Source organism: Manihot esculenta, chromosome 6 (genome assembly GCF_001659605.2).
Source record: "Manihot esculenta cultivar AM560-2 chromosome 6, M.esculenta_v8, whole genome shotgun sequence".
Classification (NCBI taxonomy): domain Eukaryota; kingdom Viridiplantae; phylum Streptophyta; class Magnoliopsida; order Malpighiales; family Euphorbiaceae; genus Manihot; species Manihot esculenta.
Genome location: NC_035166.2, coordinates 2,994,759 through 3,007,697, shown reverse-complemented (window position 1 = coordinate 3,007,697; position 12,939 = coordinate 2,994,759). Strand labels below are relative to the sequence as shown.

Sequence of the window (12,939 nt, the reverse complement as noted above, 5' to 3'; positions counted from 1 at the left end):
CTCAGGCCGTCATCAATGGAGCTATAACGAGGGCATTGCTCAACATTATAAAAATGTGGTCAATTAGAATTCACAAACATGTTTGAACTATAAAATTCTGGCCTCTTTTTCAACTTTTGCGGCTTTGCCTCGGGATCAAAGCTGTCCTGCTTTTTTTTTTTTTTTTTAAAGACTTTTATGTTATTATATTTATAAATAAAAAACGACTGCCTTATTATTTCAAGAATATTAAAAAACAAAAAAGTGGGTAAATATGTTTTTTTTTAACCATGAAGTGCAAAAGAAAGTTCATCAATTTATATTTTTATGTTATTATATTTTTATGAAAAATTTTTTAAAAATAAAATTTTCACATTTTCTGATATTTAAGATACTCAGAAAAATTAATTAACGTAAACCCTCTTTCCTTATCAAAAGAAAAATTAAATTATTTTAATTTATAAATGATTTTGTAAGAAAACGATTTAAATAAATTCTTACAAAAATTATTCATTATTTTATCTCTATAAAATTTTCAAGTTAGAAAATTTTAAATTCTCTCATTCCAAACAAAAATTAAAAAAAAATACTTAAATTAAATTTTTATAAAAAATTTTATTTTAAACACAGAATTAAAAAATTGAGTTTTTTTTTTCAATAAAGTTTTTATTCCAAACACAAAATAAAAAAATTGAGTTTTTTTCCGATAAAGCAGATCATTTTCGGTACTGTGAGAATTTTATTAAGGTTTTTATATATAAATTTATTAATATATTTTATTTTTTAATTAAAATTTAATAATAAATAATAAATTATTTTATTAAAAAATAATTTTTATAAAAAATTTAAGTATAAATTATTTTCTGCAGTTAAATTATATAATTTTATTTTTTCACTTATTCATGTTAGTGCTAATTATCCATATAAGATGGTTCAAAGACTTTTTTGTTTTGAACAATGCAATTAAGCTTGCATTTCATCACACGTGCAACAACAAAAGAGATTAAACAAAATCCAAGCCCACCGTTAAAATTCAGCACAGCACCCAAAACCTGGCCTAATCTAGAAACTATCTGGCAGCCGCACACCGTACCGCGCATACCGCCTAAGACCATGGAAACCACCGTCCAACCACACAAGCCGAAAAATATCAATCGAAGATCCAACACTCGCCAATTCAAAAAAAAGGAATGGAATGATTTAAGTTCTATGTAACTAAATTTTTGCCAAAAAGGCAGTTTTGCAGGCGCATACACAAACAAAGAAGCTTCTTCTTCAAGTAAGAGCCATCTAGATGTAGAGGTGAGCAATATTCGATTTAAATCCAAAAAATGGATCGAATAAAATTGATTTAAAAATTTGATTCGATTTTTTATATATTTTGGTTCGATTCAGTTTTTAATTTCAAAAATTTTGATTATTTCGGTTGGATTCGATTTTAATCAGAAAAAAATCAAAAAAATCGAATCGAACCGATTAATGATAATAATATATTATTTCAATAATATAGAGAAATTAAATTATATTTCAATTAAAATATTTTAATTAAAATTTAAAATATTAAAAATAAAGTGTAAAAAATAAAAAAAATTATTAAAAATCAAAATCGATCAAATCGAACTGAATCGAACCGAATCAGATCAGTTCGTTTTAATTCGGTTTTTGATCAAAATCAGTTCGGTTCTATTTTTATAAACACTAAAATTTCGATTTTTGGTTTATTCAATTCGATTCGATTTTAAACCAAACCGATCGAATGCTCACCCCTATCTAGACGTCTGTGTACTATGTATAATTTATATAATTCGTCCTTCAATTTTGGATGCTATAAAATATTAATAATATATCTCCATTTTGGATAATATAAAATATTAATAATATACGAAATTTAAATGAGAGGTAATATATGAGAATAGGTAATTATATTAAGAGTTAATAGCAAAAAAAAATTTTATATTTTATTTTGTTACAATTATATTTTATATTTTTTTTATCAATTAAAATCTAATTTTTTAAAATTATTTCGTTTGTTATTTATACTATTAAAAAATTAATAAAATTACCACCTCACTCGTCATGTTAATGCCATATCATCCCACTATATCAGTAAAATTTAAAATTAATTAAAAAAATATATAATTTATTTTTATAATAATTCTACTCTATATTTTATTTTTTCAATTAAACTTTATTTTTTTAATATTTAACTAAATGTATTCTCCCTTATTTGTATAATTGAAAATTTATAAAATTATCAAGTTACTGTTCTTTTACTATTAAATATATTTAAAAATTACTATTTATATTATTATTTATTATTTTTTAATTTTTATCAATAATTTTATAATAAATAATAATTTATTTTAATTTTATTTTAATTAAAATCATTATTAATCAATTCTTTTTAAAATATGTCTAATATCCTTACTATTTAGTATTATTTTAAGAAAATAATCTTATTAAATATATTAATTATGAATTAATTTAAAAATAATATTTAACGTGATTCTATTTAAAATTAATAATAAAATAATTTTTTAGAATATTTTTTTAAATTATTCTTTTAACTCTTAAATATAATACTAATTCATCACATTTTTCTAAATTATACTAATATTTATAGTGTATTTCAAAAAAAATTAATAAGATATAGATTAAATATTTAATTATTTAGTCTTACTTAGTTAATTGACTAAAAAGGTATGTAATTTATCTGAAATTATAAATTCAGTTTTTATTTCTCTATCTCTTAAAAAAAATAATTATTAATAAAATAAATAATTATAAAAAAACCCTATACTTTTAATTTTATTATAATTTTATCCTAAAATTTTAAATTATTATCAATTTTATTTTGAAATTTATTGATGTATGACAATTTTATTATAAATAACGGCAGAATATAATTAAAATAATTTTAAAATATTAAATTTTAATTGAAAAAAAAAGTATAATTGGAACAATTCAAATTCTAAAACTCAAATAAAACTTTTAAAATTCTAAAAATATATTAAATAAATCCTTATTTTAATTTTCTTTTTTCATATTCTATTTATTACTATATGATTAAGATCTTCGATGATGCTGTCTATCAATTTATATTGTTTACTAACTTTATAATAAAATAATCGATTATATATTTTATTAGAATTAAATTATATTAAACTAGTGATAATAACTATAAAAAAAAAAGCAATAAATCCATAAAAAAAATATTTCTGAACCTTTTAACATAATTTACTTTATGATATAATCATCGTGATGTTATATACTAGATATATAAAATAATGAACTATTTGTATAAAAAATTTAAATTTTTTACTATTTTATAATTTAATTTAAAATTTAAAAAATTGATAAAATTATCTAAAATTAATCTTTCTATTATCATATTAAATTAATCTTTTACTATTTTAAAGTTTTAAATTAAATTATAAAAGGATTAAAAATTTTAAATTTTTTTTATCAATAATATTTATCTACATGAGATATGATTATAATAAAATAATTCACATTATCTTGCCATGTCAGCAAAACACAGATCTTCTCAATTTAAATTTTAAATTTAAATATAATTACAATAAAATTTATAATTTTAAATAATTTTATCAACCTTTAAAGTTTTGAATTAAATTATAAAATAACAAAAAATTTTAAATTTTTTATATAAACCGATCTAAAATAATTTATGAAAATCTCGAACACTAACAAATTTTCATCCATAGTTTTACCTAAAGTTGAAATGAAGTAAATTAATTGAAGGATTTATTTGTCTCATTTTAAAATGTTAAATGCATAAGACACATTTAATGTTTTAAAAAACTTAAAAGATTTATTTGATTTATTTTAATAGTTGAAAAGCCTATTTAAATTAGGACCGAAAATTGATTGGTTGGATTCATTATTGAAATGAATCGATTAAAATTAAATTAACTGATTTTATAGAATATAATAACCAAAATGAACTAAACACGTAAGAAAATTAAATTAAATCAAACCGCACTGATTCGATTTAGTTTAAAGTCGGTTTTGAGCTTTTCATGAGAGATTGAGGGTGACTCAGGCGAGTTGCTGGCTATGGGACAACCCAACAAGTGAGCAACGCAATAGAAATAAGAAAGAAATAAAGAGAAGAAAGAAAAACAAATAAGAAGAAGACACAAAGAGATTTACGAGTTCGGATCGATCTTTTGAGGATCATCCTAAGTCTTGAAAGAGGGAATTCTTTATTCACGATGAGTTACAGAGAAGAGAAACAACCACAAGAGCACAAGCTCAATTACAGATCAACAAAATGGTAGAGAAAAATAATCTTGGCGTTTTTTCCCTTTTCGCACTTTTTTACACCCAAGGCAGAGGAACCTCTACTCCTTAAATAGAGGACGCAATGACCTTGACCCATGAAAAAAACTGAAAAGCCAATTAGTTCTTTTAAATGAAACCTCAAGAAAAAAATATCGTCAATTCTTTTCTCCTAATCCTCTCAAACCTTTCGAGCACTTTGAAGAATCCGTACACCTTGAGCTTTCGGGCACTCCAGCCCTTCTTTCATCAGGCCTACCTTACTCAGCCCTACTTCCATCAGGTAGGTCAGCCCTTCCTTCTGACAGGTCGTCTACTGATATGATAGAGTGTAATTTTACTAAGAATACTTCATAAATCATTTATCAATAAATGCATCAAACTAATATGATAAACTTTTTAAATTATTTAAAAAAAAAATTAAAATAGATAATCCAAAACTGATAATTTATACTATCTTACAATAATTTTTCATCAACTGATTCATTATTGTATTTAGAATAACAATAATAAAAAATGATAATGGATAGAGGACTAATTTTGGGAAGAAAACGGTTAGGAGTAGATAAATAATTGTTTCTTCTCCAAATTAATCTTTCTTATCTATTACTTTGGTTTTTTATTATTAATCTCTTTGTTTAAATTGTATTATCTCCTGGCTGCAAAGAAAGCCATCAACCAATTTGTTTTTTTCTTTATTCTAGTGTTTTGGCTATAGATGTAGCTGCTGATCTATTGATGTATTGATAAAATTTTTACTATTTAAAATTGAAATATTGAAATATAAATATAAAATTGCGAAAAGATTTGGATTTTTTATTTATTTATTGGGATATAATGTGAATTTATAAAAAATTTAGACTATTTTATTTAAGAGACTAAAAATATAATTAATTAAAAAATAATAAAAATTACATGAGGTAACATGTAGCGAACTTAGATTTTAATTAAAATTAATTAGAGTTCATAGTTAAAATCAGAATAAATCTTAAAATTTTTTGATTTAATTATTTAAAATTAAAAAATCTAAAATATTAATATAAATAGACAAAAACATTTGTATTTTTGAGTTAATACACCTAATTATAATAATAATTAGCGTAAACTGCAATTTAGTCCCTTTGATTTAGTGAAATATAACCTTTCATCCCTCTATTTTAAAAAACCTTCAATTTAGTCACTGTGATTTTTAAAAACTATGCCATTGGTCCCTCCCGTTAGATTTTCAGTTAAATCACTGTTAATTTTAATTAAAAGACTAAAATACTCATAACAGCTTCTTCACTCCTGACCTCACCTGCTTCCTTCCAAATGGCCACTTCGGCATTCAGGTCCACCACCAAGCGAACCCCATTGCGAAATCCTTTTCTTCCAATCGATTGTTTTCTACTTGTGTTTTTAATTCTCCACGTGTCAATATCCAGTGTACTTTGGGGTATTGCAAAAGAGCTATGTCGTGGAGGAGAGCGACGAGGAAATTGAGGATAAGGAAGGTCCACAAGCAGAGCCTGAAGAGGAAGAAGAGGAGATGGTGATAATTTTCTTAGCTTGGGATTGGTGTGTGCTTGCTTGTTTTGATTGTTTAGTTTTGGGTGTACATGATATTTTACAGTTACTGTTTACATCAAAATGAAGAAACCCAATGCTGCTATCCGGGATGCCAATGCTGCTCTTGAGGTTGTTGCTTTCATTAGCTTATTTGCACAGCTGCTTGCATGAAATCAAACACAGAAGAAGAAAAAGAAGAAGAAGGAGGAGGAGGAGGAGGAGGAGGAGGAGGGAAGAAGAAGAAGAAGAAGAAGAAGAAGAAGAAGAAGAAGAAGAAGAAGAAGAAGAAGAAGAAGAAGAAGAAGAAGAAGAAGAAGAAGAAGAGGAAGGAGAGAGAATGAGTATTTTAGTCTTTTTAACTAAAACTAACGGTGATTTAACTGAAAATCTAACGAGAGGGACTAATGACATAGTTTTTAAAAATTACAGTGACTAAATTGAAGGTTTTTTAAAACAGAGGAACGAAATGTTACATTTCACTAAACTAGAGGGACTAAATTGCAGTTTACCCTAATAATTATTATTATTAGAAAAAAGAATAATAATACGATAACTTTGAGGTAAAGAAAATAATATTCTATTAAATCAACCTGGCCTTTCTTCGGCTTATAAATACTATACAGCCTTTACATCACTTCACTTCTTCTTGATTACACAGTCATCAATTATATGAGAGAGAGAACAAAAATGTGTTGGGTTTTGTTTTGTGATGAAGAAGAGATAGAGTTAGGTAGGCAGCAAGCTCCTGGATCATGTCCCCACTGTGGAGGAAAAGTTCAGGCCATGGATGTTGAAACAAAATGGAGTTTCTGCTTTTTGCCTGTTTCTTACAAAATCAAAAGAAAGTATTTTTGTTCTTTATGTTCCAGGCGTTTGGAGTTATACCATTGAATTCATCATCAGCAGAGCTTTGCCTAACCATGATTCTGTGCTTGCTTTCTTCTTCTTTGAATTTGTTCTTTGTTTGATGTTTTGAAGTTTTAGTTAAATTTTCTTATACCCATTTCAACAAACTTTCTTGGGTTCTTGTTTATATTGATTGATTGTTTATGCAAAATTATTTAAGTTTTGGATCTGCTGATGGAAGAAATTAGAAGAGAAGGATCTGAAATGGGTTTTTTTTCTATCTGATTACCTTTGAATACTTGCTTTAATTATCATAAAGATTGAGATTTTCTCAATACCATTTTCTATTTGATTATTGTTGTGTAGAAAATTAACAGTCAAATTAGGGTAGTAATATTTGATTCAAATCGAAAAAATTGATCAAATTGAATCAATATAAAAATTCAGTTTGCTTTTTTATTTATTTTAGTTAGGTTCTATTTTTAATTTTAAAAATTTTAATTATTTTGATTCAACTTGATTTTAATAAAAAAAATAAATAAAATCGATTAGTAATAATAATATATTATTTTTAATAATATAGAGATATATTATATTAAAGTTAAAATATTTTAATTAAATTTTAAAATATTAAAAATAAAATATAAAAATAAAAATTTAAATTTATTAAATTAAATTGAATTAAAATAATTTAATTTTTATAAATATTAAATTTTTAATTTTTAATTTATTTAATTTAATTAAATTTTGGATAAATGACCAGGCATAACTCAGCATTCGAAAAGTTAATTGCTTTTTTTTTGAAATGACTGTAACCGGAAACAAAATCCAACCTTTTGGGCTCAGGGAGAGAGAGAGTTCTGTGAGTTAAAAGAATAGGCGATTTGCCCAAGAAAAAGAAAATAATTCCTTTACAATGAAAGGGATTTATTCCATTAACTAATAAAAAACACTTTATTCTATATTTATTTTAGATTAAATATAAATTTTCAGGGAACCTTTAACTTAAAAAATAAAAAGGAGTTACAAAGTCTTCAACCTATTAACCTACTATCATCTATAAAGATTCTTTACTGCTATGAGATATAATTTGAAATGTGATTATTTAAATATATTTATTTGATTTAGTTTATTTAAATTTTTTTTAAAATCGAATTGAATTGAATAAATTAAATTTTTTAATTTTAAAATTAAACTGAATTAATTTATTATATAAATTAAATTAAATTATTAAATTGAATCGATTCGATGAATTTTTTCAGTTTAAATCAAATAGTACTCACCATAACAATCATATTTGAATTTGGAGTGAGAAATATTATGGTTTTAAGTTCTTTTTTTAATTAGGATTTTAAGTTAGTTGATTAGATTTTAATAAAAAGTATTAATATTAATTCCTTTAAAATATAATAAACATAATAATATATTTAATTGAATTTAAAATTTAAAATTTGAAAAATTTAGGTGTTAAATCAATTAATATGTTTTTTAATTAAAGAAAGAGAAAGAATAAAGTATAAATTAAAGAGAGATAAAAAGGAAAGAGGAAAAAATATATTTTTATTTTCATTAGCTAGAAGCTTGAAATAGCCGGTAAATCAGAGGAATTTTATATAAAAAAAAAATAAAAATAAAGTTGAGCTGTTTAAGTGAAATATAATTAAAATTAAAAAATTGCATACAAGAATGACTTTTAAGGGAGTATTCAAGTCGAATAAATTGAAAATTGAAATTTTAGTATTTTTGAAAATTGAAATTTTAGTATTTATAAAAATTGAATCGAATTGATTTTATCAGAAATAAAATCAAATCGGTAAATTCAGTTTGATTTCATTTTAATTCATCGATTTAAATTTTTAATAATTTTTTTATTTTTTATATTTTATTTTTAGTATTTTAAAATTTAATTGAAATATTTTAACTTTAATATGATCTAATCTCTATATTATTGAAAATAATATATTATTATTATTAATCGGTTTGATTTTATTTTTTAATTTTTTTCTAATTAAAATCAAACTGAACTGAAATAATTAAAAATTTTAAAATTAAAAATCGAATCAAACTGAAATGAATAAAAAATCAAACTGAATTTTTAAATTAATTTAGTTTGATCAATTTTTTCAATTTAAACGGAATACTGATTCTTTAATTACCTCATATTTCGCATAAAAACAAGTGATTTTAATTAAAAAATAAAAAATTTATATTTTGTGTATTATATATAAAAAAGTAAAAACATAACTTCGATAAGAAAAATGATAATTTCATTATTTATAATTTTAAATAGTTAATAAGTGATTAATAATTTATTTTAATAATTATTTTTTTAATAATTTAATCAATAAATTTTATATATAAAATTAAATTAAAAGTTTTATAATAAAATTATTGTACATAAAATTTTATTTATTTTTTTCATAAAACATTACCTGATATATATTATAATATCCAAAAAGAGATAAATTATTTATTTGTCTATTTAGAGTTGTCCTATCATACTGTAGGATTAATATAAAAATAGACAACCTTGATTAAAAAATGAATCTCCTTATTTGTCTGTCCATTATCTATATTGCCACATCACATGACTAGCATAAAACAAGCAATCCTTGTTGGAGAATGAATGACCATTGATTTAACTTGTTTCTTCTTTTCCAATTATATAGTGACATTTTAATATTTAATTGTATAATTAACTTATTAAATAATTAAAATTTAATTAATTAATCATTTATTAAAATAATTTTTTATTAAATCAAGGGAAAAACTAGCCAAATCTTATCTGGGGATAAACCTAACTCTATGTAATTATGCATGACAAAGACACTAGCTAAATGCTTAAAGCTTAAGACATGCTCAAAACATAATTCATTTCTCTTGACATTGATTTTCTAGCAACTTTCAAACTATTCTAATTCCCATGTCCTAAATCTGATGAAGGTCGATATGCAGAGCTCGCATTTTTGCCATATCAGCTATCAGTTTCCCTTAAGTTTGCCATAAACCTCGCCACCCACTTTAACTTATCATATTCCAAATCACCCTGTCTGTAAAAATATTTAAAAAAAGTTAATAAATTATTCAACAAATAAATTCTTATATATGATTCTAATATATGCATAGAATGATAGCACAACAGAGTATTGAGACATCCACTTAAACATATGCTCCTAGCGGAAGTGCTCCTGTCTTGATGACTATCGTATAGACAATGATGATACAGATGATGAGTTTGCTAATTTAATTTAGTATGTATATTTTATTTGAACCATTTCATAATTTTATTTTAATTTAGATCTATTGTACAAATTTAACATATGTATTATAATTATAAAATATTATAAGTTTTTAAAAATATTTTAGTTTATATAATGATTGATTTGGTTCTTACATACAGGGGCGGAGGGAAGGTACGGCAAGGGGAGGCACGTGCCGTACCGGCGACTGGAAAATACTTTGAAAGGGATGAAGGTGCCGCAGCGGCGCAGCCGGTGCCCTACCAAAGGGAAGCTCCTGACTCCGCCACTGCTTACATATATAGTTGAATAATATAGCAAGCTGATAATGAATATATATGAATATATATAAATGTATAGGGATGATGGTAGACAAATATGAATGTACTCTACTAACGTATTACCAACAGATTTCTCGTTGGTATTCCTAATAGAAAGAGTCGGTTATAATGAAAAACAATATTATTTTTTTTATTAACGCATTACTAATAGAAACCATAAAAATAGTAAAACTCATATTAAAAATGTATTATTTCACTAACGAACATGTGATCTATTAGTGACAACAACGGAAGTGCCCGTTGTTGATCCGTTAATAAATTTTGAAACCATTGATAAATAAATTACCAACAAAGTTTTTTACAATCGAATTTATCTATCACTGATCCATTGATAAATTGTTTTACTAACGGAATTTCAATGTTTACTAACAGAAAAAATCTGTTAGTGATTATTAAAATTCTTATAGTGTATTCAAAAAAAGTGAATTGTAACTTTGTATTTAATACATATATATAGAGTTTCATCGGTTACAATGACGAGATTTAACCATCCATATATATTCAAATGATATGTTATTTCGTAAGAGTATATATTTTGATAGAATTGGGTTGATCCATTCCAATTTCCAACGGAAGTGCCACAGTAATACTTTCTTTCTTCTCCGTATGTCTCTTGCAGCAAATTAATTAGAGCTTTAGTAAACACTATTATTTCAGACCAAACCAGTATCAATACGCCTTCCACATCACATCCAGTTTCTTATCTATAAAAATAGCCCCATTATGTCTTTGCAAATCCACCAACATTCTACTCTAAAGATCATCTTTCAATGACACCAATTTGAGAGCTTAGCTGGGCAACTAAAATTTTTAGTAAAATCAAATCATCTTTCTTTGAATAGGAGAAAAACTAAATCTCATCAACTATTCCTTGAATTCAGCATCTCAAAATACTTAAATTCGAGCTTTTTTTCAATTAATGCATAATAAAGAAATTAATTATCAATTCATGCAAAATCTAAAAATATTTTCAGATTTTGTGTGCCAAAAGAACGTGTTCGACAGTCATATCGCCGAACATGCTTGTTCGACACCCATATGAATAAATTCGGTAGTCATACTGCACAAAATATGAAGATGCTTAGACTCGAAACAAAAATCTGTATACTTATATAAAGTAATAAAAAAAAAGCCATGAACATGTTCATATTTCATGCTAGTTTTCAGCATTTGTATACTTGTATAAATAGAATTAATTTCCACATTTGAACCCAATTTTTTTATTTACAATGATTGTTGGAGTCCCATAATTTTTTTAATTATAAAATTATTATTCACATCTTTTTTACATTATAATTACATAAAAATTAATTATTATAACCCTATTTAATTTTATTATTTTTTAAATAAGCATTTAAAACATTTACTTTATTTAAAATGACTATAAATATTAAATTATTAAAAAAATATTTTTTAAATATGTATAAGAAAATAAAATGAATAAAAATTATGGAATGAAAAAATATAGTGTTTTTCATTGAACTCAAAACACTACAAGAATTTACAAATTTACCAATGGAAATTTCCATTGGTAAACACTGATTTTCCGTTAGTGGAGTTTTTCACTAACGGATCTGTGACAGATTCATTCCGTTGGAAAAATCCTCGTTGGTAAATTATTCACTAACTGAATTTATATCCGTGAGTGACACTGACGAACCATCAACGGAAATTTCCGTTGGCGGAAATTTCCGTTGGTGACACTGACGGACCACCAACGGAAATTTCCGTTGGTGACACTGACGGATCACCAATGGAAATTTTCGTTGGTGACACTAACGGATTTCTTGGTTAGTAATCCGTTAGTGAATAGAAATGGACACCAACGGAAATTCCGTTGGTAATCCGTTGGTGATCCATAAAATTGCAAACTCACCCGTTTATTTTCATACATTATGCATTATGTACTTGTTATGCACATGTACCATGTACATTCATCATCATCCTTCATCATACTGGATAATAATAATAATACTATATACGTAATAAACAAAAGTACTCATTAAAATATATTTAAAACTAAAAGAATTTGTACTACATTTATAATTTGAAATTAAAATTAGCAACTGGTCATAACAAAAGATACATACTAAACTAAACTAGCTAGCTCATCATCTGTATCATCATCACTATCTGTATGATGATCACCAATGACAGGGGCATCATCACGCCACTGCTGTGGAGACGGAGCAGGAGGTGCCGTAGGATCAGATGTCTGAGTGGATGTCCCAATACCCTGTTGTGCCATCATCCTATGCATAATCGTCTGCAACTCGTCCAACCTTGTGGTAATTCGACTATTCTCTGTCTCTAGCCGATCAATTTTATTCTGCATCCTGTTCATTGTTTCAATTGTAGGAGGATCCACTGGGGTTGCAGACGTGTATGATGCAGAACAATGAGATGGCTCATGAAAATATGCTGAAGCCTGGGACCCTAACCCATAAACTCGACTCTTTTTCTGTCCGCCAACCGCTTCGTAGTACAGTTGGGCCTCATTTATGAGCGTCGGCTCATTGCTTCCCTCCTGTTGATGTGTTGCAGCCTCCTTCAGTTGTACGTATTTATCCTGCATTATAAATTTAAAGTAACGTATAAGTAAAACAATTTAAGTCAATCAAAATTGTTAATAACTACATTTAAGATTAACTTACATAAATAGCTTTTGACCTCGCATCAACAAA

General features: G+C 25.1%; 1 protein-coding gene across 1 annotated transcript; it reads left to right on the top strand.

Annotated features, from left to right (window-relative positions):
• Nucleotides 1-6,460: 6,460 nt before the first annotated feature.
• LOC122723899 lies at nucleotides 6,461-7,030 on the top strand. Its single transcript, XM_043957863.1, has one exon. It carries the CDS (start codon nucleotides 6,499-6,501, stop codon nucleotides 6,718-6,720), a length of 222 nt encoding a protein of 73 aa, XP_043813798.1. The 5' UTR covers nucleotides 6,461-6,498; the 3' UTR covers nucleotides 6,721-7,030.
• The last annotated feature ends 5,909 nt before the right edge of the window (nucleotides 7,031-12,939 follow it).

What these genes read in the sequence shown, in the direction of transcription:
- LOC122723899 (XM_043957863.1), top strand. Translation starts at nt 6,499, where the DNA reads ATGAGAGAGAGAACAAAAATGTGTTGGGTTTTGTTTTGTGATGAAGAA.